Source organism: Bidens hawaiensis, unplaced genomic scaffold, assembly GCF_021521415.1.
Source record: "Bidens hawaiensis isolate Kalapana, Puna unplaced genomic scaffold, B.hawaiensis_p1.1 tig00000458_1, whole genome shotgun sequence".
Classification (NCBI taxonomy): Eukaryota; Viridiplantae; Streptophyta; class Magnoliopsida; order Asterales; family Asteraceae; genus Bidens; species Bidens hawaiensis.
The window spans coordinates 2,449,411-2,477,403 of NW_027491030.1; the positions used below are offsets into that span (position 1 = coordinate 2,449,411).

General features: G+C 37.5%; 1 protein-coding gene across 1 annotated transcript; it reads right to left on the reverse strand.

Moving 5' to 3' along the window:
• Window positions 1-7,843: 7,843 nt before the first annotated feature.
• LOC143626598 (putative (S)-N-methylcoclaurine 3'-hydroxylase isozyme 2) lies at window positions 7,844-10,247 on the reverse strand. Its single transcript, XM_077096647.1, has 2 exons — window positions 9,363-10,247; window positions 7,844-8,573 (listed from the first exon to the last, which is right to left on the reverse strand). The coding sequence occupies exons 1-2, from the start codon at window positions 10,242-10,244 to the stop codon at window positions 7,983-7,985; spliced, it is 1,473 nt and encodes a 490-aa protein (XP_076952762.1). The 5' UTR covers window positions 10,245-10,247; the 3' UTR covers window positions 7,844-7,982.
• Window positions 10,248-27,993: the final 17,746 nt, after the last annotated feature.

Below are 27,993 nucleotides of genomic sequence, written 5' to 3' on the forward strand. Positions count from 1 at the left end.
AACCCTCGAGGGGTAACAAAGTAAAAGAAAATGTTTTCACGTCAGCATTTTCACCAGCAAATCTTTGCTGACTCATTTTTATAACATTTTGCAGGTAATCAAGATTAGAGATTAAAGGACGAAGGCTCAAGAATACGATGGCTCGGATAATTTTTGTTAAACTTAATTATGCATTAAAAGGTGGTTTTGTAAACATAAAACAAGTAAACGTAAATGAAACTTTCGTTCCATCGTTTGTATTGTAAATATTTTATAACTTTGATCCTTATATTTTATAAAGACTTCCGCTAATTAACCATAACTCTGATTTATATACAAATGTGGTACCAACTAATGAGTCGCACTCCTAGGCCCAGGATAGGGGTGTGACATTGGATACATAAAACCCTAGCCTAAAGTGAATACAATGGTTTTAGCCTAACATCAGCATCACGAAAGATTCGCTTATCTGATGAAATATTGAAAGCATGTGATGAACACACGAACCAGAGGCTTCGGGATAGTGAAAAATCGTCATAGGGCTTCTCTTTAACAGCTGGAATGAAAGATAGGCCGAAATATGGGCTCAAAACTGATTATATCAAGTTAGGGTTCTTTTTCCCATTTTTAAGCCCCTTTAGGTAGCGCGAAGGGATTCGGATTTGTCTCGTCGATTTCGTAACTCATTTTCTAGGCCGAGATATGCCCGTTTTACTAAAAGACTCTTTTCCGCTGACCGTCTTGTTCAGTTTTCTATTCGGCTCAGGGTTTCTCATTCAAACATTCCCTAATCCTTTTTAACCATCCATATATGTTTCCTTATGCTTCCGTCTTCTTCGGACTCGCTTAATCTTCATCTGGGTGGTTCGGAATTAGCTCGTTTAAGCTCTGAACACCTGCAATTATAAAAGAACTTAAAGTAATCGTGTTCACTAACTATAAACAGTTAAAATATATGAAATAACACAAATACACATGATTTATAGCCGACCATCAGTCAGCATTGTAACCAAAATTTATCCTTATCAAATCATGGGTTTACAAGAAGCTTTGGACGAGTCAATGGGGCCCCTCACTTTCGCGCGCGCACACACACACACACACACACACATATATATGGGAATAATATTTTGAGAACTTGATGAGTTGTAAAAACTTTAAGAACTTAATATGGATCACACATTTAATTAAATGAGTATACAATTTGTGATTGAGATTAAATTTAATTAAAAATAACTCAGGAGAGAGAATAAATATTTTTGATGATTACACACGTTTAAATGTTATTTACATATGTGTAAAAATTCGTTTCAGTGTGTAAAAAAATATTGTAATTTTTTTACGTTACTTACACTTACATATTACATATGTGTAAAAAAAATTCAAAAAAAAAAATTTGTTACGTTAAGTTCTTTCGAGTTCTTAAAACTTAAAGTGGTTCTCAAAAGAAATCAATAATATATATATATATATATATATATTGAAGTGACTGAAACCTTTGTACTAAAAACAAAGATCATGTAAATTCAGATATTCTTTTAGTACAACAATATAATACAAATTCTAACACAAAGATGAAAAGAACAGGAACCGAAACAACTTCCAACTCCATTTAGTCAATGAAATCCTGCGGTGTTTTTTTTTCGTCTAGAAAACTACTTTATTGATTGATTAATGTAAAAAATTTGATGGCTGGGCTTAGGGGGTGTTTGGTACAGAGAATGGAAAAGGAGAGAAAATAGAAATGGAAATGGAATTGTAAAGAAAGAGAATTGGTATGGAGAATGAGAATCATTTCTCTTGTTTGGTACACGAGAAAATAAACAGAGAACTCTACCATACCCAACCCCACATCCACCCAACCTGACACCACTCACCACCACAGCCCCACCACCACAGCCCCACACCACCAGCACCACCACCACAGCCCTTTCTTCAACCACAGCCCACCACCACCGGCTGCCGCCACCAAATCCCCTTCTTCAACCACAGTACACAAGAAATTAAAAAGATTCAAATTTTTGGAACATAAGATATAGAAAAAGGAGGTTCAGATCTGTCATCACTGCCTCTTTGGAGATTTTGTGGTGGTGGTTGTGGTGGCGATGATGATGATAATCAGAAGCCACCTGCGACCATCGCCGATTTCCACCACCACTGTCACCCACCTGCGACCACAATCACCCGACCATCTGAAAACCCTAACCTACCACGAACCACCACTTGAAACCCTAATCTCCGTTCACCCGTACCACCTGCAACCTACAATCGGTTACCATCTCTGTGTTCACCACTGCGAACGGCGGAGACGGGGTGGTGGTTGCAGACCTGGAGACGAGGAGGCGGTTGCAGACTTGGAGACGAGGTGGCGGTTGCAGACTTGGAGACGAGGTGGTGGCCGGAGACGGGGTGGTGGCCGGAGACGAGGTGGTGACATGCTATGAGGAGGCTGCTGAGAAATGGATTTCTCTTTGTTTTAAAGAGAAATGGAATTCTCTAGTTTTAGAAAAATGGAAAGAGAAATAGAAATGAAAAGTGAAAAACAAACAAAAGAAATATTTCTAATTCCATTTCTGAAGTGACTGAAACCTTTGTACCAAAAACAAAGATCATGTAAATTCAGATATTCTTTTAGTACAACAATATAATACAAATTCTAACACAAAGATGAAAAGAACAGGAACCGAAACAACTTCCAACTCCATTTAGTCAATGAAATCCTGCGGTGTGTTTTTTTTTTCGTCTAGAAAACTACTTTATTGATTGATTAATGTAAAAAATTTGATGGCCAGGCTTAGGGGGTGTTTAGTACAGAGAATGGAAAAGGAGAGAAAATAGAAATGGAAATGGAATTGTAAAGAAAGAGAATTGGTATGGAGAATGAGAATCATTTCTCTTGTTTGATACACGAGAAAATAAACAGAGAACTCTACCATACCCAACCCCACCTCCACCCAACCTGACACCACTCACCACCGCAGCCCCACCACCACAGCCCCACCACCACCAGCACCACCACCACAGCCCCACCACCACAGCCCCACACCACCACAGCCCTTTCTTCAACCACAGCCCACCACCACCGGCTGCCGCCACCAAATCCCCTTCTTCAACCACCGTACACAAGAAATTAAAAAGATTCAAATTTTTGGAACATAAGATATAGAAAAAGGAGGCTCAGATCTGTCATCACTGCCTCTTTGGAGATTTTGTGGTGGTGGTTGTGGTGGCGATGATGATGATAATCAGAAGCCACCTGCGACCACCACCGATTTCCACCACCACTGTCACCCACCTGCGACCACAATCACCCGACCATCTGAAAACCCTAACCTACCACGAACCACCACTTGAAACCCTAATCTCCGTTCACCCGTACCACCTGCAACCTACAACCGGTTACCATCTCTGTGTTCACCACTGCGAACGGCGGAGACGGGGTGGCGGTTGCAGACTTGGAGACGAGGTGGCGGTTGCAGACTTGGAGACGAGGTGGTGGCCGGAGACGGGGTGGTGGCCGGAGACGGGGTGGTGGTCGGAGACGAGGTGGTGGCCGGAGACGAGGTGGTGACATGCTATGAGGAGGCTGCTGAGAAATGGATTTCTCTTTGTTTTAAAAGAGAAATGGAATTCTCTAGTTTTAGAGAAATGGAAAGAGAAATAGAAATGAAAAGTGGAAAACAAACAAAAGAAATATTTCTAATTCCATTTCTCCCCAATCAAATCCCTCTACCAAACACCCCCTTAGATCATTTAAGTTGGCGTGCGTTTTACATTACCCAAAAATGATTCATTATGTCAGTGAATGTCAAAATCCATATAAACTAGTTTTATGCCCGTCCGGTGCATGGATAGTTTAATGTCATAAACATATTTATTTGCATTCTAAATAATATTAGTATTTGCTTAAAATTACTGTACAACACATTTAACTTTTGAGTACAAACTAACCAACTACATTAAAATAACCACAACAATAAAAATGGTAACCGGTGAACTAAAGAAATACGAAAGCATGTCGTATTTCTTATAATAAAAATGTCAATTAACACTTGTGTATGGTACACCATATAATGGCACACGTGAAGTGTTACAAATATCTGGACCAACACATAAAAAAGAACATAAATATAAACAGCCATGAAAAGCATTAAGCAATATTAGACATAAAATATTAACACTATTGTATCAAACATAAGTGTCATCAATCATGACAACTACATATATATGATACATTTTGGTATGTAAAGAAGAGGCCACTTCAATAACAATAATATTAGCATGATATGAGCATGCTGAACATGAAGTTTAACGCTTTGTATAGGTATAATAAAAATATACTCATCCCAGTCCGGGTTGTATAACTTGATAACATTCAAACTTAAGCAAAACGCTCACCAAAAACAAAAAAAAAAAAAAAAAAATACTAATGGGAGATCAACAATAGTTTACAAAAGTTAAAAAAGGAAAACAAAACAAACATTATTTATACACAACCGATAACAGCCACAGCTCGAGACTCAGGTCCTGAAAGACGCGCGGAAGAGATGCATGGGTAGCCATGAGCAAGCAGTAAATGTGGCATAATTAAAGTGGTCTCAAACAACAATCCATTTACATATACAACAAATGATCCACAGAGAGCATGTCCGGAAATAGAAGCATTTGCCTATGAAGTGATGGTATCAACCATTGAGATTCCATTTATCCTATCTAGCTCCAATTCCTTTAAATGTTTGAGCATGATATTACAATGAAAAGTTAATAAATAAAAAAATATTAGTAGCCATGAAAGAAAATAAAGTCACAACTGCATATAATAAGAGTGAGCTAATTAAGTAGAGGCACCTTAGATCCAAGCTTAGATCCTTCAACGTCTTCATCTGCACAAGTAATATTAGTCAACTTAATGTACCCATAAAAGCTATAATAATTAATCATGTTAGGATATTAATAACTAATGAGTTGGTTGTCAATTACTTTATCAATGAGGCACAAGACGATCATTGAAGCTGAGTTGTCTATTAGTTGCAGATGGATAAGAATCTTGATTGATTATAAAAGCTATGAGTTAGATGCAATGTCAATGACTAAATGTCAAGATCAAGATATAGAAATTGGATTGTACAGTAGTGAGTATAACAACAAAAAGTATAGATGATAAAATATTTATGAATACATAATCTATCTTTTTATTCTTATAAAAAGGTATTCACTATATTTAGTATTGTCAACGTAAACCGTAGAGAACAGTAGAACTGAACAGGGAGCTTATACGTACCCAATGAGTAACATATTAAAAGTCCAGTTAGTACATAACACTATTCACCAAACATATAATTTTGAAGTAAAAAACTGCTCGCGCATAAGTTGTGGTGAAGCTTGGACGATGACTCACACCGATTTTGACACGCATTTATGCATGTGATCTTCATTTATGACAGAGGCTTCCTTGACATGTACTGCCAGTGGTTGGTGGATTGTATAAAAACTAAATTTCTCAAATTTATAATATTTTTTAATAATTATGTGAAGTTGGTTGTAATTAAAATTTAAATATTTAATTGTTTTAATACAGTTCTTTAAAACTCAATAAGAAAATGAGATACCTAAAACAAATTAAAAAATCTTTAATACAATTCTAAGCCTGGAAATATGAAGTCAAACAAAATACAACATGATTCCTGCTTGGCTACTTTTATAATTCTATTCATCATAACTACACCTCATTTATAGCTGGGCCGACCTACAGGCGGTTTGGGGCTCGGGCGGGGTGTGCATCGTTTGGTTTGGTTATTAGCCTCAAACGAATTAATCATTTGGTTTTTAGTTAATTTGGTTTGTCTAATTTCGGTTAATAACCAAAATCAAAATTGGGTTAAATTTTTGCTAAGAAATACATCGAATGAATGCGAAAACACATGAAATCAAGTTATAACTACATGAAATGAATAAATAAATACATGTATAAAGGTATAAATATATATAAAATGAAGGTATTAATATATGAAATGGTGGTATAAGTACATGAAATATATGAAATAGAGGTATAAGAGTTAGAAAATATGAAAGATGCGGTTCGGTTCGGTTTGGTCAATTTGGTTCGGTTTTGATTATCGCTCACCCACATTCGGCAACCGTCTAGAGACTGATTTCTCAGAGCCGAAATAATAATTATCTAACAGGGTAACATACATCGTGTACGATGTTTTAACAGAACTCCAAACATGATACAATGATGCTTTCAAATCCGATGAACGAAGTGCACCTAAACATGTTTTATTTAAGACACGGTTTGGGGACAAGTTTTGTGGTGTGTGAGAAATAGTATATATAAAAGGGGAATATGTCAACATAATAGTAACCCAGTTTCAAAAGAATAGTATATATAAAAAAGGGAATATGTCACATAATAGTAGCCAAGTTTTAAAAGTATTACAATTAGGTCACTCATTCAATTTTTACTCAAATTGAGTCACTAAATCTTCAAATCGGGCCTCGTCAGATTTTTTGTACGTCAAATAAGCAATGGAGGAGAAAGATGTTAGGGTCGGGATTTGATGTTTGATATATATGCAGTTATATTTATAGCTTAAAAAAATGTTAATTTATATTAAAATTAAAAAATAAAATACACGTCACCACTCCACATCAACATAAAAATAAAAAAAAAAGATTTTGTCATTGAAACAACAAAAAAAGCATGTTTAAACCTATAATTTAAACCAAAATATGAAAGTTAATGACTTGATTGGAACACTTTTTAAACCTGAGTAACTTAATTAAAACACTTTTAAAACTTAGTTATCATTATACAAAATTACCCTATAAAAAGTATATTAGTTTCACATTGTCAATTTAAAATTTATAAAATTGATTTTTATCCAAAACTAGTTGCTGTACACACACATATATACATGCAAGTGAACCTATCTATCGTATATGTAGTATATATAGTAAGAGTAAGAACCAAGTACCGATCTGCTGGTGCAACTCTTGATATACATCTCGATTGAAATCTATATCAGTACACCTGAATAGTCGATGAACGCAACGACTAAAAACAGACTTGAAGAATCAAATGGGAGAAACTATCGTCCAGGTGTTGAATCCTCCTTGATTTAGCATTGATCACAAAATTCATTGAACTCACGTGAGTAGTATTGCGCCTCCGTGACACTGAAAATTTGTTTCACTTTCATCTGGGCCAATCTTAACCATGTCTCACAGATCTTGTGATTCATAAGGATTCGGTGTGCTTAAAAGAAACTACAAAACAAGTAGAACACAAGCACACAAGAATTTACATGTCCGCGGGACGCAACCAGGAATTACAATCGCCCTGCCTCTCACGACTCTCGTGAGGAATTTCAAGTTCAAGAATGAGAATACATTGATTATTGAGATACATTTAGGATTTATAACTTAGAAAACGAGAAAACTAAGCAGGCTCAAATAAAAGAGAATAAAAGTTGGCCCACAGCCTCCATTGTGTTTGATCTCCAATAAGTTGATAATCTTCTTGTCTTCACTAAGCCAAGCCCAAACCCTCAATACAGGCCTCCACAAACTCAGCAATGATCAGAGAAATGAGAATGACTTGCACGCTGATGCTCCAATACTCGTAGCCTTCGCCCATAAGCACAGGAATAATGGTTTGACCGGTATTAATTATTTTGTGTGCTTGATTTTCTAGCCAGAACATCAACATCGAATTGAATCTCTATGATTCATGAACATACTGAGGGCCTGATGCCAATCATACCATAATGTTGGTGCAATTCAAACTTACAAGAGATAAACAAGAACAAGAATACTAAGTCAAGAACAATACTTTGCACTCAAAAGCTACTCATATATTAAACTGGTAAATGGAAGAACATAAATGAAAAGAGACAGAATGAATATTTAAACCCATTTCTGCTCTAATCCAAGCTAGCAAATACGTTGAACATACTAAACATCTTATTTATTTACACTCAACATGTTATTTATACCAGAAATTATTCTAGATCTTCGAAAACGAGTTGAAGAGGCTTTTCCTTTTGCAAAGTAACCCCAAATTTTTCTTTCATGTCAAGCTTTGATGGATCTTCATCATCCGGGAGAACCCAACGGAATTCATTAATCAACGAGGCTATTATTAACTGAAGACTCTTGATACCAGAAGGCAAACCCGGACACATCCTTCTCCCTGCTCCAAACGGTATTAACTCGAAATCCTGGCCTTTAAAATCCAAATTCGAGCCAATAAATCTTTCTGGCTTAAACGAGAGAGGGTCGTCCCACACTTCCGGATTTCGACCGATTGCCCAAACATTGATAAAGATTTGTGCATTTTGAGGGATGGTATAGTTCATAACCTCACAAGCCTCGAAAGCTCGGCGGGGAATCAGGAAAGGTACCGCAGGGTGCAACCTTAAGGTTTCTTTGATACAAGCATTAAGATAAGAACAGTTGGACAGTTGTGATTCAGCAGTTTTGTACTTGAGCTCTTCTTGTAGTTTAGACATAGCTTCTTTGTTTTTCAGCAACTCGGCTATGGCCCATTCAATTGTTGAGGATGTAGTGTCTACACCTGCTATGAATAACTCCTGCCAATAAAAGTAAGATCAATTAGATTAAAAACAAAAAAAAACATATAGGTTTTACAAATTAAAATTTATTTTTATTTAAAACATATATAATAGCTTATAATAATTTATTTATTTAATCATGAATATATATATATATATATATATATATATATATATATATATATATATATATATATATATATATATGTGGAAAAGTTAACGTACAAATGAAATTAACATGCTAAACGTGAGAATCAAGTAGAGTAATTATATACACAAGTAGAGTAATTACTGTACTTGATTCTCACGTTTAGCACGTTAATATCATTTGTATTTGATCCAAACCTTATATATATATAGGCAAATTGGATTTAATTGTAATAATCCCATCTATACGTGGTTGGCTATTGATAATCTCACATACAAATATTTCTGTTGTAAATCCCACCTTTTTAAAATTTAGTCTTATTGGACCTTTATTATTATCCGAATTTCAAATTAATGTTTTCGACATTTTGGTCGTAAGGAAAATACATGTCAATTAATGTTAAACTTAATTACCTTGAAACACTGTTTCATATGTATTGATTTTTGTTAATTAAAAGTTTAAACACACGAATTAAAGCACCATTTCATTGCTTGAAGCACCTTGGTAGTGCAAGATCGATTTAAGGGATTTTAGGTGAAAAAAATTGCTATTAAAAAGATGTTAGGTAATTTTCAAATCTATAGGCATCTCCACAGCTATGGACAAGAACTATAAGCCAAATATATTATCAAAAAAGGAAAAGAGATCAAAAGGCTTACCAAAGCACATGCATTAATCTGGTCCTTAGAGAATCCATTTTCAAGCAACCGATCCAAGAAAGTCTTTTCTTCCTCCGCCACCGCCACCGCCATATCCTGAATCTGAGCTCTTCTTTCGGCTACAATGTCCTCCCAAAAGCTAAAAATCTCCCTGAGATTGTGCAAGTTTTCCCTCCTTATTCCCTGAAGATCCAATCTCTTAAACAATGGAAAAAAATCACTTATGTTCGCTTTTGTTCCATCCTTGAGTGCCCTAAACAGTTTCCCTTTCAACCCATCACTTGTTCCATGTTTTTCTTCATAACCAACAAGATCTTTTCCAAACAAAACATTGCTAATCATGTTGAACATCGTTGTGAACACAACATCCCCAATGTTCACAACTTCTTGTTTCTTGCCATGCAAGAAACACATCATTTGAGCTAGTTTCTCATCTCTCAATCTAGACTGGGCTTCCAAGGCTTTCGGTGAAAACATCTCGGTTCTACACAAGGTTCTTAACGTTTTCCAGTGATCACCGCAATCTGTTGACCAAACAAGGTAGAACGGCGAGAAACTATGCTCAAACGCGTCAGGCCTAGCACGTCCCGATAGAATTCGGTCATGGTTTTTGAGAATTTCTGAAGCTGTTTTAGGAGAAGACGCCACCACAAGAAGTTGAGTGCCTAAGTGAAGCGAGATGAGGGGGCCGTATTCTTGAGCAAACATGGAAATTGTGACAAGAGGGTTCGAGCCGATTTGTAGTATGTTTCCGATAATCGGCCATCCTGGTGGTCCGGGTGGAAGCTGGTTTTTTGAAGATTGGAAACGTTGTTTAAAGATAAAGAACAAGAAGATGGGTGTTATTAAAAGAAAGAGAGAGGATGCTAGAATGTTTTCCATGGTAACAAAGGGTGCTAGCTAGTACAATATTTGTAGTAGAAAACGTATATTAAAGAGCAAAAAGCATGTAGCCAGTGGATAACTGGACAAAATACAAATTACTAATTCTTAGACACAGATGAAAACAGGAACCAAACTAACTACAAATTAACATTAAAGAACAAAACAAAATACAAATTGATTCTAACACCTAAATAAAAACAGGAATCCGGCTGCTAACTCCATTTAGTCAAACAAATCGAGCGATATGTTTTAACTTTTTCAACAAGGAAACTAGTTTATAGATGGATTTATGTAATAAAGTTGGCTGGTCTTTAATCATTAAAGTTGTTGTGGGCGCATTTAACATCACCCTAAAATATTCATTGTCAGGTAATATCAAAAAACATAGAAAATTCTAAAAATAAAAAACTTGTTATTCAACCTGTAAAACTAGTAGTTAATTAAGTTTCTAAACTAATTATTCCAACAAAAACTTATGATTGATTATTGAAAAATCGCACCCTCAACTTTACACAAGCTTCTAATTTTGTGTTAGGTATTAGCACATCATGACAAACAATGTAAAGTTGTCAACATGTTTGAATAAAGGTATATTATTTATAAATAATTTCAACTATTACCTTTTGATCGTTGCCAGTCCCAACTAATAAAATGGCTGGTAATAGTCTTATCTTATAAAATATTTCTCCAAATGATTTGTGACTAATAGAAGCCTAACATTGTTAGTTTTTTTTATGATGTGGCATGCCAACTTGTCAAAATGTTCTTATGTGGCAAAAACATGGCAAACCAACAATCTGCGAACAACAAGCTCACTGACATCATCTACGGCAACAAACAACTCGCGCGGAAAACCAAAATCACTACCCATCTCGTGTGAATCATCATCTCTTTCCATAGCCCCCGTCATCGTCTCTTGTGGTGGTGGTTTAGGCTAGAAACAATAGAATCGGTACCCCCACTACCATCTCTAGTTCCATTCCGCTTAAAAACAACGTTTGAACCTCGATCTTTAAATCGAACCTTAATCAGCATTTAAACCCTTTGCGTACGTTTTTTGATAATTCAAATCGGTTCTGGATGGGGTGGAAAGACCGGATAAACGGGTTAAAAGGTGGGATGGTGGTAGATATCAGTTTTCAGATTTTTCGGATAGTTCGGATATCCAAACTATCCGATATTTTAATTAATTAATTTTTTTTATATAACAAATAACATTAGTATGATATGGAAACCATAGATCTATTTTAAAAGCACACCTCTTTCTCACCTTGTTAGGATTAAACGCACACACGAACTGAACACGACATGAAAGCAATAACGAAAACGAGGATTTAACGTGGTTAGGTCTAAACTGACCTACGTCCACGGGTGGCAACTAGGTATATCTTTTATTGAGTGACAACGATTACAAGTATACGACATCAAATATATAGAGATACACTTAGGGTTTGTATCTTATTAAACAAGAAATCCAAACCGGGCTGGGCCTGCCCTTTGGACATCAAATAATAAACCGGGCCTACACCGAAAAGGCCTACGAAACCCAAAAAAACTCCCACTCGGAGGTCTTGAGTACTCTCGTCTGCACTCCTGATTGTACTTCTGTAATCTAAACATTTAACTTCTAGTTGCCACCGCCTTCTCATCAATTAACCTGAAGGCCCGTTGAAGCTCCCCGGAGCTCCAACACGTCAGTCATGGCTAAAACTGCCCTTGACCCGTTCTCTGTCCCTACCGGCTCCCACTGAAACAAACTACCGGATCCTGAGATACCCTGAGAACAAACACTCTCCGTATTCAGCAAGTAATTCACTAGAGAGACTTTAACAGCCGGAATATTGGTTTTCTTAATCCACTATCGATCTGGAACTGTAACTGAAACACGACCTGCGCTCCCACTGTCACGATGTTCTCTGACTGATTTAACCTTCCTAGCTCGTTCATCCTGAATCTTCACTTTGGCTCTGGGTTTGTTACTTGCAAAACGAACCTTCTTCTGCCCACGAGATTCTGTGAACCAGACTTTGTCTTTCACCAAAACTGGATCCACTCCTTTCGGTGACATATCGACTGTGACATTCGTCAATTTCGGGTCACTTTTGTTATGTAAACCCGACCCGTTTGTAACCCAAACATTTCAAATATATAAAATATTGGATCTTGTCATTTAAAATATATAAAATATATAAAATATTATTTTTTATATTATGCATTGTTTGACCATTTAAACATACACATTTTTATGCAAACCATAAAAGAATCTTCATACCCAACCCTTCACTCCTTCCCTATATATACACACCCATCTTCTTCATTTTACTCTTGCTACATCTCCAAAAAATTCTCTCAAACTCCATAGATTCAAGGTTGTTATTTCTTATGTATTTTTTGAAGTTTTGACTTCTCAAGTCAAACTAACTATAGTCTTTCACTCTAACTTGTTCATCTAACATTACTAACTCTTGAATATGGTGGTACACCATATATATAATACACACCCCTTGTTTCCTTTATTTGTTACTTCACCGACTTTGGTTGGTTAAGTTTCGAATGTCATAAGGCAAGGCTTCATGGAGGACTTCTGTTCTTGATATATATTTACACACACATAACTTATTATACATATCACTTATGACTAACTTCTAACCCTTTAGTTTGTTCATCTTATTTACAAGTTCCATGGTGTGGGTTTGTATAAGACTAACCTCGGTTTAACCGAAACTAGTCCAAACCGGAAACCGAACTTTTGTTTACTAGTTTTGTTAAAATAGTTGTTTAGACATGTTTATTGCTAGATTTGAGTTTCAAAAATCATTTTTACAAGTTCTTTGATATTAAGCATATGGAATCCATCTATGAACTCGCTGGGAGATGGAAACCGAACTAAACCGAAACTTTTGCTTAAAAGACTTGTAGTTAACTTTTTTTGTTGTAAAATTTAAGTTTTCTTCATTTTTAAACCAATATACAAGTTCTATGATATTTGGGCATGTAGAAACCATCTATGAACTATTAGTGAGATGGAGACCGAACTATACCGACTTTTACTCGCTTAAGACACACAAGTGTGTTTTTAGTTATCAAGACTTGTATATTTCTTTAAAAAAATAGTTTACAAACTGATTTTAATTAATTTTCTTAAGTACTTGGAATAGTTGGATCCAACTTGATCTCATAACATAGTTTGGACCGACAAAACCGAACACTCGCTTAACGTGCGTTGTTAGTTCTAAACAATAGATCTACGTACTTGGTTAAGTGTTAGTATGTTTTAATGAGTTATCTCATAACAATTAATATTTTGGAAAGTTGACTTTGGGTTCGACCATTTGTCAAGACCCGAACCGACAACCCGAACACTCGTTAAAAACCCGTTTTAGTATCTTTAGCCTAATGGAACTTGCATTTTAGCATTTTCCCCACCTTATTACTTAACATTGGTTAAGTAAATATTAAGGTTAGATACTTTAACCCGGTTTTGAGCAAACTTACATTTTTTAAAAGGGTTATTATTATAAATTCTTAAATAGTTACATTTTAAACCTTGAACTTTAATTGATTAGTTTTTGCAACAATTATTTTATTTAAAGATCTTCAAGACGACCTTTCTAAATCCAAGACTTTCTTTTATTTAGGCTTCATACGTTAAACTCGTCGTTCCTGCAAATCTCCAAATAATCAATCTTTCAAGTTTATTACTTGAACGTGAGTAACTTCATACCCCGTTTTCTATCTTTTATTTTGGGGGTGACATTTCAACTTATCTAAACTAAATGTTTTATACTTGGGGTCTTAAACCACAAACGTTGTTGTATACCTTACTTGAATAATTGCTCGATTTGGTGTTCTATGCTTATTTGACTATGTGTTTATCGCTTTTGGATGGTGGAACTATAAATCCTAGACCATTTGGCAACTCCTCATGGCAAGGTGTCGTTAACGTAATGCAATTAACGATAACTATAAAATCCTAAACTATTTGGCAACCCCTTATAGTTGGGTGTCACTAACTTGTTAGCGATAACTATTTATCCAAGTTTATAGCTATTATTTATGGTTTTGTATACTAGTTTTGTAGCTTTTCATACTATATATCTATTGTTCAAACTTATGAATTGCTCACCAACCTTTGTGTTGATAAACTTTATTTTATGAAATGTTACAGGTTTGCATCTAGGTTGATTATGGAGTTCGGTGAAGAAAACATCACAAATACCGTTAGGATATTAGCAAAAATGAACAATATTTGATTTGCTATATTTTGTTATATTTTGTTGTATTTGATTTATGAATATTTGATTATGTGACATTTTCGATGTTGTGAAATGAAATGAGTTTGTTAAATATTGTCGCTTTAAATAGTGTCATGCGCTTATGAGCAATCGTTGCACCCCGGCATGTTCCGCCGCCTTTGGTCGGGGTGTGACAGATTGGTATCAGAGCCAAGACAATTAAGATAGGTGGTTAGACGTAACGACCTAGAATTGTTATGCTTAGGGTCCTATACGTGTGTTCATACGTGTTTACTCTATCTAATTGTTCATATCGCATGTTTATTTATTAACTTGTTTAAAATTCACCAATATCCTAAATGATCACATACACACACTTTCATAGTATTTCCAAGGTATCCTTACCTTAAAACGCAAAAAGTAGATTTTCATTGTGTTTTATGGATTACAAGATTAACTTGGATCCCGTTGTTTCAAATCCCTTAAAGGTTGCGTTTATTTCGGGTTTGTAGCCATCATAGGAAATGAGAAATTATAAAATGACCATTTGACAAAAAGATTCCAAGAATCGAAGGTGATTTACTTACCTGGGATGGTTGAGTTATAATGCTCGTTTTCTAGGCCATAAATCGTGTTATAAATGTCAATACTTTAAGTAGTCGAATGCGAGCGTTCCGGTCGTCATCCTAATTTTCGGTGTTAAAACAATAGAACTACGGTGATTTCGTGGACTAGTGTTTTAACATGACGTTGTATCTCGATTTATTGTGTTATTATCGTTATTTGAGTCGAAAACATGAAAAAGTTTTGGTGGTTCGTACACATGTTTAGACTCCAATATGTTGTTTTATAAAACTTTTTAGTGTTGAAATATCAAGTCATGGTGGTTCATGCACGATTTTTCCAACTCTATAAATCTCAAAATCTCAAATTTTTAAGCTTTAAATTCTCAAAAAAAAAAAAAAAAAACCATTTACTATTGTTTTCGGTTTTGTTATTTATAAACAAAGTTTTATATTTTATCTAACACTAACATCTTCTCCATACTAACTCTAGGATTCACAAATCAAAAATCGAAATCTTATTTTATTTTATACACCTTTATATTCATTTCTTTTTTACCCAAAACTTATCCCATTTTCTTTATAATTTTCTTAGCATGCCTCCGCTAAGACGCCAACCGCGCAAGAACTCCACTCGACGTATGGCCGCCATCATCGCCAAGCAAATGGCCGCTGTGATTCCCGAACTAATAACCCAAATACAAGCAAACCAACCCGCACCCGTTGTTGCATCTATTGAGCCCAAACCCGCATCCTACCTGCTTAAACAATTTACTAGTGCCAACCTGTCCGAATTCTATGGAACCAACTGTGCGACTACATTGTTGCAGTGGTTCGAATATGTGCAGAATGTGTTTTTACACAGCGAATGCCCCGAAGCGAAAAAGACAAACTTCGCTTCAAGCATGTTTAGGGGAACCGCCCTAACTTGGTGGGGTAGTGTCATGCACCTCCAAGGTACGGATATGGCCATGGCAATTCCATGGGCCGAGCTCAAGGCGCTGATGAAGAAGAAATTCTGTCCTAAACACGAGCTCCAAAAGCTTGAGGTAGAATTTTGGGACCTAAAACAAGAAGGTGGTGATAACGCCGCTTACTCGCTCCGTTTCCACGAGCTAAGCGTTCTTGTACCTCACTTGGTCACCCCAACCAAACGTGAAATTGACAAATATATTGGGGGTTTACCGATGAAAATCCGGGACTCAGTCATGAGTAGCAAACCCGCGAACCTTGAGGAAGTCATCACGTTAGCCGGTTGGCTATCGGAAAATCACGTGAAGGAGGGTACCCTAACCCTCAAGAAAACAATCGAGAAAGCCAAAACCGAGCCCGCTCCCCAAGCCAAGATTGAACCCGCACAACAAGCTATAAACTACTCCAACTCCTCCCGACACAACAACAACAACAATAAGAAACCCAAGACTAATTACCGAAACTTTGCCGTCACCCAACCTCAACCACCACAACAAGCCCAAACTCTTCCCCAAAACCGAAAACCTTATATTGGTAACTCCCCACTATGTAACACTTGCCAACTTCACCACCCAACGAACTCGCCGTGTCGCCATTGTACAATTTGTAATCGATTTGGTTACTTCCCAAACACATGCCGATCCACCCAACGAAACCAACCCAACCAACTTAACCCACCAACCCAACCGAGAAACTTTCCCCAAAATGCCCAAAACCGCTATGCACCATACCCATCAAACCAACCCCAAAAACCCCGATCTTGCTTTAATTGTGGTGATCCCAACCATTTCCGCCAAAATTGCCCACGTTTATCTTTTGCCAACAAAGCTCAAACCGTAACCATACCATACTACCAAACACAAGCTTACCAAGTTCAAACTTACCAACCCCAAATTCCCCAACTCAATGCACCACTCTTCCAACCCATCCAAACAATCCAAGCACCACCTCCACCTCCACAACAAGCACATCAAGTCAACCATGTTAATCAAGGGCGGGCGTTTATGATGAATGCAAATCAAGCTCAAGTGGCAAACGATGTTGTGAACGGTATGTTTTTGGTGAACAATCATTTGGCTTCTATTTTATTTGATACCGGTGCCGATAGAAGTTTTATTTCTTTGAAATTTGAGTCGAAACTTGCGATGCCTCGAACTAAGCTTTCCCGACCGTTCTCTGTTGAAGTCGCCAATGGCAATTCTATTACCATCAATTCCGTCGTCCGCGATTGCTCTCTTATTCTTTCTAAGCATAAATTCTCCATCGATCTCATCCCGATGCAAATGGGTAGCTTCGATGTCATAGTAGGCATGGATTGGTTGTCTTTGCACCGTGCCGAAGTCGTTTGTTTTGATAAATTCATTCGTATTCCGCTTGTCAACGGCAAGGTTCTTAAGGTCTTTGGAAACACAACGTCTCGAAGGCTAAATCTCATGTCGTGTGCTCAATCGCAAAAGTACTTACGCCAAAAGTACGTTCCGTTTTTAGCTCTCTCGGTGACAAAAGACAAAAAGGAAAGGAAGATCCAAGATATTCCTATTGTTCGTGATTTCCTTGATGTCTTTCCCGATGATGTTACCGGTCTTCCTCCCGTTCGTCTGATTGAATTCCAAATCGATCTTGTGCCCGGCGCGATGCCCGTGGCCAAGGCTCCTTATCGTCTAGCCCCGTCGGAAATGCAAAAACTATCAAACCAACTCGAAGAACTTTCCGATAAAGGCTTCATTCGTCCAAGCTCTTCTCCTTGGGGCGCTCCTGTTCTCTTCGTGAAAAAGAAGGATGGTTCGTTTCGTATGTGCATCGATTATCGAGAACTCAACAAACTTACTATTAAAAATCGTTATCCATTGCCACGTATCGACGACTTATTCGACCAACTTCAAGGCGCAACTTGTTTCTCCAAAATTGATCTTCGATCGGGTTATCATCAATTGCGTGTTCGCGAAGAAGACATTCCAAAAACCGCTTTCCGTACTCGATATGGACATTTCGAATTTTTGGTTATGCCCTTCGGGTTAACAAATGCACCCGCGGTGTTTATGGACCTCATGAACCGCGTTTGTAAACCATTCCTTGATAAATTCGTTATTGTCTTTATTGATGACATCCTTATCTTCTCTAAATCCAAAGCCGAACATGAACATCATTTGCGTTCCATTCTCGAGCTCCTTAGAAACGAACAACTCTATGCCAAATTCTCCAAATGTGAATTTTGGCTCGAGGAAGTTCAATTTTTGGGACATATCGTAAACGACAAAGGTATTCATGTTGATCATGCTAAAATTGAGGCTGTTAAGGATTGGAAAACTCCAACGACTCCCACGGAAATTCGATCCTTCCTCGGTTTGGCCGGTTATTATCGGCGTTTCATTCGGAATTTTTCCAAGATCTCTTTTCCGCTTACCTCTCTCACCCATAAGGGACAACCCTTCGATTGGGGTTCGAAGCAAGAGGAAGCCTTTTGTACTCTCAAGGACATGCTTTGCAATGCTCCTATTCTAACTCTTCCCGATGGAAACGACGACTTTGTTGTATTTTGTGATGCATCCCATTAAGGACTTGGTTGTGTTCTCATGCAACGAGGTCAAGTCATCGCATACGCATCAAGGCAACTTAAGGTCAACGAGAAGAACTATACGACTCACGATCTTGAACTTGGTGCCGTCGTTTTCGCTCTCAAATTATGGAGACATTACCTTTATGGAACAAAATGTGTGGTTTTTACCGATCATAAAAGCCTTCAACACATTTTTGACCAAAAAGATCTCAACATGAGAAAACGACGATGGGCAGAATTACTTAGTGATTACGACTGCGAGATTCGCTACCGCCCCGGTAAAGCGAATGTTGTCGCCGACGCCCTAAGTCGAAAGGTTAATGTTAAATCCGTTCTGCTTCTAAGCATCATTGTTCAAACCGATCTTCAAATTCGTATCCTTCAAGCTCAATGCACCTCCGTTGAGGAAGGTAACATGTATGACGAAATGTCATGTGGAGCCGAACTTCAACTCGAAACCAAACCCGATGGTCTTTTGTATTTTCTCAATCGTTTGTGGGTTCCCGATCACGATGACCTTCGTACTTGTATTCTCGACGAAGCTCATAATTCGCACTATTCCGTTCATCCCGGTGCGGATAAGATGTACTTCGATCTTCGTGCTACCTTTTGGTGGCCGGGTATGAAAAAGGACGTAGCGTTGTTTGTATCTAAATGTCTTACTTGCTCGAAAGTCAAAGCCAAACATCAAAGACCTTTTGGTCTACTCGAGCAACCATCGATTCCCGTTTGGAAATGGGAAGACATTGCTTTGGACTTTATCACCAAATTACCCAAAACCCAAAAAGGCAACGATAGCATTTGGGTGATCATCGATCGATTAACCAAATCTGCTCATTTCATTCCGATCCGCGAGAAGTATTCTGTCGAGCAGCTTGCTCAAATCTATGTTCGGGAAATCGTGTGCCGACACGGTTTGCCATTGTCTATCATCTCCGACCGCGATGCCCGTTTTACCTCTCATTTTTGGCGTTCACTTCAAGAAGCTTTGGGAACACGTCTCGATCTTAGCACCGCTTATCATCCTCAAACGGACGGTCAATCCGAACGTACAATCCAACAACTCGAGAATATGCTACGAGCATGTGTTCTTGATTTCGGTGGGAATTGGGATTCTCATCTTCCGTTCATCGAGTTCTCCTACAACAATAGCTACCACTCTAGCATTGATGTGGCTCCTTTTCAAGCTCTTTACGGTCGTAAATGTCGTTCCCCGATTTGTTGGAACGAAATCGGTGAAGCTCAAATCACGGGACCCGAAATGGTCCAAGAAGCCACCGACGTCATTGATCAAATCCGTAAAAATCTCCTAACCGCTAGAAATCGCCTAAAGAGTTACTCCGACAAACGGCGAAAACCGATCGAATTTAATGTTGACGATCTTGTCATTCTAAAAGTATCTCCTTGGAAGGGGGTAGTCCGTTTTGGAGAAGGGTAAACTAGCTCCTCGTTTCGTTGGTCCTTTTAAAATTCTTGAGCGTGTTGGAAAGTAGCGTATCGACTTGAACTACCGCAAGAACTTGCCGGTGTTCATCCGACATTTCATGTTTCGAATCTCAAAAAGTGCCTAGCCGAGGGTAATCTTCATATACCCCTCGATGAAGTTCAAGTTGATGAGTCTATGAATATTGTTGAACGACCCGTTGAGATTATGGATCGCAACGAGAAGAAAACCAAAAGTAGTCGTATTCGGTTAGTAAAAGTTCGTTGGGAATCACGGCGTGGCGCGGAGTTTACTTGGGAGAGAGAAGACGCAATGAAATAGAAGTATCCACATTTGTTTGCATCGTCGTCTTCATCTTAATTTCGGGACGAAATTTCCTAAAGTAGGGAATACTGTGACATTCGTCAATTTCGGGTCACTTTTGTTATGTAAACCCGACCCGTTTGTAACCCGAACATTTCAAATATATAAAATATTGGATCTTGTCATTTAAAATATATAAAATATTGTTTTTTTTATATCATGCATTGTTTGACCATTTAAACATACCCATTTTTATGCAAACCATAAAAGAATCTTTATACCCAACCCTTCACTCCTTCCCTATATATACACACTCATCTTCTTCATTTTACTCTTGCTACATCTCCAAAAAACTCTCTCAAACTCCATAAATTCAAGGTTGTTATTTCTTATGTATTTTTTGAAGTTTTGACTTCTCAAGTCAAACTAACTATAGTCTTTCACTCTAACTTGTTCATCTAACATTACTAACTCTTGAATATGGTGGTACAACATATATATAATACACACCCCTTGTTTCCTTTATTTGTTACTTCATCGACTTTGGTTGGTTAAGTTTCGAATGTCATAAGGCAAGGCTTCATGGAGGACTTCTGTTCTTGATATATATTTACACACACATAACTTATTATACATATCACTTATGACTAACTTCTAACCCTTTAGTTTGTTCATCTTATTTACAAGTTCCATGGTGTGGGTTTGTATAAGACTAACCTCGGTTTAACCGAAACTAGTCCAAACCGGAAACCGAACTTTTGTTTACTAGTTTTGTTAAAATAGTTGTTTAAACATGTTTATTGCTAGATTTGAGTTTCAAAAATCATTTTTACAAGTTCTTTGATATTAAGCATATGGAATCCATCTATGAACTCGCTGGGAGATGGAAACCGAACTAAACCGAAACTTTTGCTTAAAAGACTTGTAGTTAACTTTTTTTGTTGTAAAATTTAAGTTTTCTTCATTTTTAAACCAATATACAAGTTCTATGATATTTGGGCATGTAGAAACCATCTATGAACTATTAGTGAGATGGAGACCGAACTATACCGACTTTTACTCGCTTAAGACACACAAGTGTGTTTTTAGTTATCAAGACTTGAATATTTCTTTAAAAAAAATAGTTTACAAACTGATTTTAATTATTTTTCTTAAGTACTTGGAATAGTTGGATCCAACTTGATCTCATAACATAGTTTGGACCGACAAAACCGAACACTCGCTTAACGTGCGTTGTTAGTTCTAAACAATAGATATACGTACTTGGTTAAGTGTTAGTATGTTTTAATGAGTTATCTCATAACAATTAATATTTTGGAAAGTTGACTTTGGGTTCGACCATTTGTCAAGACCCGAACCGACAACCCGAACACTCGTTAAAAACCCGTTTTAGTATCTTTAGCCTAATGGAACTTGCATTTTAGCATTTTCCCCACCTCATTACTTAACATTGGTTAAGTAAATATTAAGGTTAGATACTTTAACCCGGTTTTGAGCAAACTTACATTTTTTAAAAGGGTTATTATTATAAATTCTTAAATAGTTACATTTTAAACCTTGAACTTTAATTGATTAGTTTTTGCAACAATTATTTTATTTAAAGATCTTCAAGACAACCTTTCTAAATCCAAGACTTTCTTTTATTTAGGCTTCATACGTTAAACTCATCGTTCCGGCAAATCTCCAAATAATCAATCTTTCAAGTTTATTACTTGAACGTGAGTAACTTCATACCCCGTTTTCTATCTTTTATTTTGGGGGTGACATTTCAACTTATCTAAACTAAATGTTTTATACTTGGGGTCTTAAACCACAAACGTTGTTGTATACCTTACTTGAATAATTGCTCAATTTGGTGTTCTATGCTTATTTGACTATGTGTTTATCGCTTTTGGATGGTGGAACTATAAATCCTAGACCATTTGGCAACCCCTCATGGCAAGGTGTCGTTAACGTAATGCAATTAACGATAACTATAAAATCCTAAACTATTTGGCAACCCCTTATAGTTGGGTGTCGCTAACTTGTTAGCGATAACTATTTATCCAAGTTTATAGCTATTATTTATGGTTTTGTATACTAGTTTTGTGGCTTTTCATACTATATATCTATTGTTCAAACTTATGAATTGCTCACCAACCTTTGTGTTGATAAACTTTATTTTATGAAATGTTACAGGTTTGCATCTAGGTTGATTATGGAGTTCGGTGAAGAAAACATCACAAATACCGTTAGGATATTAGCAAAAATGAACAATATTTGATTTGCTATATTTTGTTATATTTTGTTGTATTTGATTTATGAATATTTGGTTATGTGACATTTTCGATGTTGTGAAATGAAATGAGTTTGTTAAATATTGTCGCTTTAAATAGTGTCATGCGCTTATGAGCAATCGTTGCACCCCGGCATGTTCCGCCGCCTTTGGTCGGGGTGTGACATCGACCATATACAACGAACCAATTTTCTTGCCATGAGCAACAACGAGATTCCCTTTGACTACTTTCCACTGCCTATTCCCGAACTTAACATCGTAACCCTGGTCATCCAACTGCCCAACTGAAATCAAACTTTTCTTCAAACTTGGAATAACCCTAACGTCTTTCAAATTCCAAGAAGTACCGGCTGAAGTTATCAAATCAACATTTCCCATACCCGTAACCTCTAGAATATCACCGTTCGCAAGTAAAGCCTTTCCAAAATTCCCCAAACTTTAGATTCTTCATTGTTTCATTACAGTGAGTGGCATGAAACGATGCACCAGAATCCATCACCCAAGAATCAACATTATCCTCAACACTAAGAACGTTAAACTCATCCTCTGAGCATTCTTCTGCAGTGTTGACTCCTGTAACGTTCACCTCTTTCTTACCATTCGGACACTGATTCCTGAAGTGTCCCTTCTCTTTACAACTCCAGCATTCAATATAGGTACGAGTCCTAGACTGACTTCTCTTCCTACTCCCATTGCCTCGTTGTTTTCCCCTACCTCTACCTTCTGTGACTAATATATCACTTGATGATCCACCTGAATTTCTGCGTCTTGAATCTTCTCCAAGAATCAAATCCCGAATCCCATCAAAAGTAATCTTTGTAGACGAACTACAAACAGTAGTCACTGTTTGCGACCAACTGTCGGGCAAAGATGATAACAATAAAAGACCTTGAACTTCATCATCAAACTTAATGCCAACTGACACTAAGCGGGAGAGGTTCGAATTAAGATTATTGATATGCGTTGTAACTGACCCACCCTCTTTCATTCTTGTTGTCACTAGCTCTCTGATAAGATAGACTTTATTCGCTGCCGAAGGCTTCTCATACATGTTGGATAGTGCCTCCATCATACCACGGGCTGTGTTTTCTTTCATGACGTTAAACGCCACATCTTCCGACAACGACAGTGTAATACAAGCCCTAGCTTTCTTGTCTAACTTATTCCACTCTGCTTCTGACAACTTTTCTGGTTTTTCTTCCTCAAGCACTACATCCAAGTCTTTCTGACAAAGTAGCGCCTCAATCTACATATTCCACCAACCAAACTTCTGTCCATCAAACTTCTGTATCGAAACCTTTTCGTCTTCTGCCATGACAATGACTAAAACGAAAAACTGGATAAAACAAAGATAGACACGGCAACAAACGGGCCTGAACTTAACGACTGTTCTACTGAACTATGTTAAATAATCAACCTATTTTAAACGTAACCAAAACGAACTGAAAATCAGAAACAGAAACTTTAACTGAAACGATAAAACCTGACAAACGCGGTTGGCACTGGTTCCGGTTTCTATATTGTTTCTTCTGATTATCAACGGTTCTTCAATAAAAATAGGATCTTGATTTAACTGTTATTGACTCGTACTTTTCAAATTAAGATCTCGACCCAACTTTATTCTTGGCTAAGCTGCCCAAAACTTTCGTCCCACAAAAATTAATCAAGAGGCCTACTGCCCTTTTCTTCACGATCCAAAGCAACCACAAAGGAAAATTAATTAGCGAGCCTCCTGACCTGCCCTGCCTTATGACTATGCCTCCAAAATAATATTAATAATAATATGTGGTCCAAACAAAACTAGGTCTCCAACCAAAAAAGGAAGACACTATGCACACAGTTCGTCGTCTTCTTCGTGCAGTGACGGAATATATGCAGTGATATGCTTGCTTTCCAAACGCAGAACCCCCAAAAAAGAAAACCTCCAATCAGCGATTACTCTTTCTCTACTTGCAACTGTCAGGAACTTGCGTTCGGAACCGAGCGACGATCAACAGCGTCTGCGGAAGCAAGGCTTTGAATGACGATGACTGGTGGTGACAGCAAGCGGCGGCGGCGGCGAACCCTAGCGCAGTAGGGTGGCGGCGGCTGGAAGGTTTGGCGGCTCAACGTGTTCGTGTGATCCCGAACCTAAGCTCTGATACCACTAGTTAGGATTAAACGCACACACGAACTGAACATGACACGAAAGCAATAACGAACACGAGGATTTAACGTGGTTCGGTCTAAACTGACCTACGTCCACGGGTGGCAACTAGGTATATCTTTTATTGAGTGACAACGATTACAAGTACACGACATCAAATATACAAAGATACACTTAGGGTTTGTATCTTATTTTAAAAGAAATCCAAACCGGGCTGGGCCTGCCCTTTGGACCTCAAATAATAAACCGGGCCTACACCGAAAAGGCCTACGAAACCCAACACACCTCTCTTTCCAAATCCATCCGGCCTGCAGCTTGCAATCTCCATCTCCACCACCGACCTAGATTCTAGCATCTGCTCTTCTCCACCACCATCGGCGTCGACCACCGACGCCCGACTCCCCTACACAGTTTTTCACCGGCATGCTACATCATCAAAAGACTAACTGCATGAGGCTTCTATTAGTCACGGATCTTTGGGCGTAAATATGTTAAAAGATGAAACTGTCACCTGTTATTTCATTAGTTGAAACCAACAGCAGCCAAAATATGATAGTTGGAACGATTTAATAACAATATACCTTGAATAAACTAATAAACAAAGAGATTCCTTCATATACAAACATATTTAAATATTCTTATTGATATAATTAAATAGAAGATTATATAAAATACATATAAGAAAAAATTACTTTACTTTTAGAAACAAATAACTTTACCTTTATAAAGATATAAATAAATAGGAGTTTGATGTTCTTTCTTACGGTTATATAATATAATATATTCATAAAAAATTCCAGGTGTTTGAGGCATCCTCGAGTACCCCATTCATTTATGCTCGTTACCGATCTTCAAGCACCCCTATCAAATTGGCCGGGTTGGTCATTCTTCAAAGCATTTTGATTTCAAGAATCCAAAGGAAAAAAATGAAGGACCATGCATGTGCGTTATGATTGGTTGGAATTTATTTTTTACGTTAAATAAAAAAAATCTTCATACTCTCCATCACCTCCGTACACCTCTATTAAATCTCTATAAACTTTTTAAAAATGACGTGACAATCCCTCATTGTTCATTTCATTCTTCTATCATTTTCCATACATCCTAATGTACACCCTTATAGGAACCAATTTACTGAAGAGATACCTGCCACCATTTTCAAAGTTCGAAGTATAAATCGCCTTTAACGTCTCTGTATATATACAGCCCAATTTGCTGTACGATATATAATGTTTGATCGATATTTATTCAAAATAGGCATTGAATTTAAAACTAATCAAAAAAACAATTGCACTTATATAATCTCTTTGGTCACCACTAGGCAGTAGGTAACGGTGTAGACCAAACAAAATTTCATAAAAAAAATGAGTTAATCAAAACTTACAATTGGGGCCCTTCTAGCAACCCAAATTGTTGATAACTAAGTGGCCTCAATATTATCATGCAAATATGTGTTGGATATAGACTTCCACTTAACTCCACCTCCTAAGCTCAATTGGAGATCCACAATTGAAGAATAAGCTAATAATAAGGTTTTTCAGAATTCCACGATCGAATAATATTCGTCACTTGATCTTACATTGTTAGTTAAGCTCTTACATGAAGACGAAGATAGCAGTCTTTGAAGATTCGTCTTCTTCAGTGTGTTGTAACAACGCCAAAAAGCAACTATGTTTGTACATAAATATTCAGCAAACACCACAATCAGTAAGACATGAACATCCTTAAATATGATTGAAAATAAAGGGTGACCAATAACTTAAATATACCTTTCAACCTCCCCCCCCCCCCCCCCCCCCGAACAACAACCTTCTACGGTTAGCCATTCTCAAGGAGTTAATTTCAATTTTTTTTATCTTAGGCATAAGGCTCAGCCTTTCTAAAATGTGTGGGTTCAAATCATGTGGATGATATCGAAAGAAAAGAGAAATTTTGAAGTCCAAAATAAAAACCCAATCATTAATCAAGAAACCCAATACTCATATAAGCTTTTGGTTTTCCAAAAGAAAAAACGGGCCCCCTATTTGTGGGCTCAAGCCCTAACTTTACACACTAACACGATAGGGCAGGCCGTGTACAGGTGCCTTGTTTACCAAGGCTCTAGAGTTGCCAAACATGCCTACCATAGCATCTTCGTAGCCTTGTCTAGCAGACGGTCCAACCACGACACCTCTCAACTTTGCCTGCCAATGCTCCATAGTGCCCGACATGCCCTGCCACGACACTTCTCTGGGCCCGCCTGGCTAGGCAAGGAGGGTGTCATAGGCCTATTGGGCACCACTGGAACCATGGCAGATAAGGCACATGCCTAGCCCGTTTATTCATATTTAAGCACCATCTTAGTTCAATTGAGACAAATGTCAAGCTTTATTATTGCCAACTCATTTATGCATCAAATTTTGTCAATGCTATGATGCCTAGTGGTTTCCAAGCCATTAGGTGTCATTGGTCATTTTGTTTTATCTATTTTTATTTGTTTTCAATTCTGTGTCTATTTTAGATAAGTATTGGTAAAACATGGCAACATAGTTTTCGCTTAAATATATAGGCTTTGTAGGGGTATGGTACTAAACCCGGCTTACGACCTTAATTTATTATGTCCGGCTTATTTTATTATATGGACTAATACAATATTATTGGGCTGAGGGGTTTTGTGGAGGTAACCCTACTGGGCTAGGCCCATTAGGGTACCATGATGGTGGCCATGAGGCTCCCTATATAAGGAGGTCTCCACCTCCTTATTAAGGGTTGTTGTTGCTCTTAATAAGAGCCACCACCATAACCATTTTTGTGTCTGTAAAACAAGAGATCCTCGAGATTTCTTAGCAGCACCTCCACACCCCCTAAAAGCTATTGCAGATCTCAAGCTACCGGAGAAGAAGATCGAGTCGTGGTTCGTTTCTTCTCGAACACCGAGGAACATCGTCTTGGATCAGGTCAGATTCATTTCATGCTTCTACATTGGCGCCATCCGTGGGACCGCAACGAGCTATCCTTCGATCTTCGTCTTGGTTCTCAGATCTGTTCATCCATTATTCTAGATCTGTGATTTTCTCCTCTCCCAAGAAAAATCCAGATCTGGAAGTTTACAGAAAGATGCTTCAAGATTTTTTTTCTATTAAAGCTCAAAAAGATCCATAGATCTAAAAGATGCTTCCAGATCTGTGTAAAAATGAAGCTGAAAAAGATTTGTAGATCCAAAAAGAAACTACCTGATCCGGACAGTCAAGCCTCCGGATCTGTGATGGTTT

What these genes read in the sequence shown, in the direction of transcription:
- LOC143626598 (XM_077096647.1), bottom strand. Translation starts at nt 10,244, where the DNA reads ATGGAAAACATTCTAGCATCCTCTCTCTTTCTTTTAATAACACCCATC. An exon ending in AGATTAATGCATGTGCTTTG is followed by an intron (nt 8,574 to 9,362) that starts GTAAGCCTTTTG and finishes TTTTATTGGCAG; the next exon opens with GAGTTATTCATAGCAGGTGT.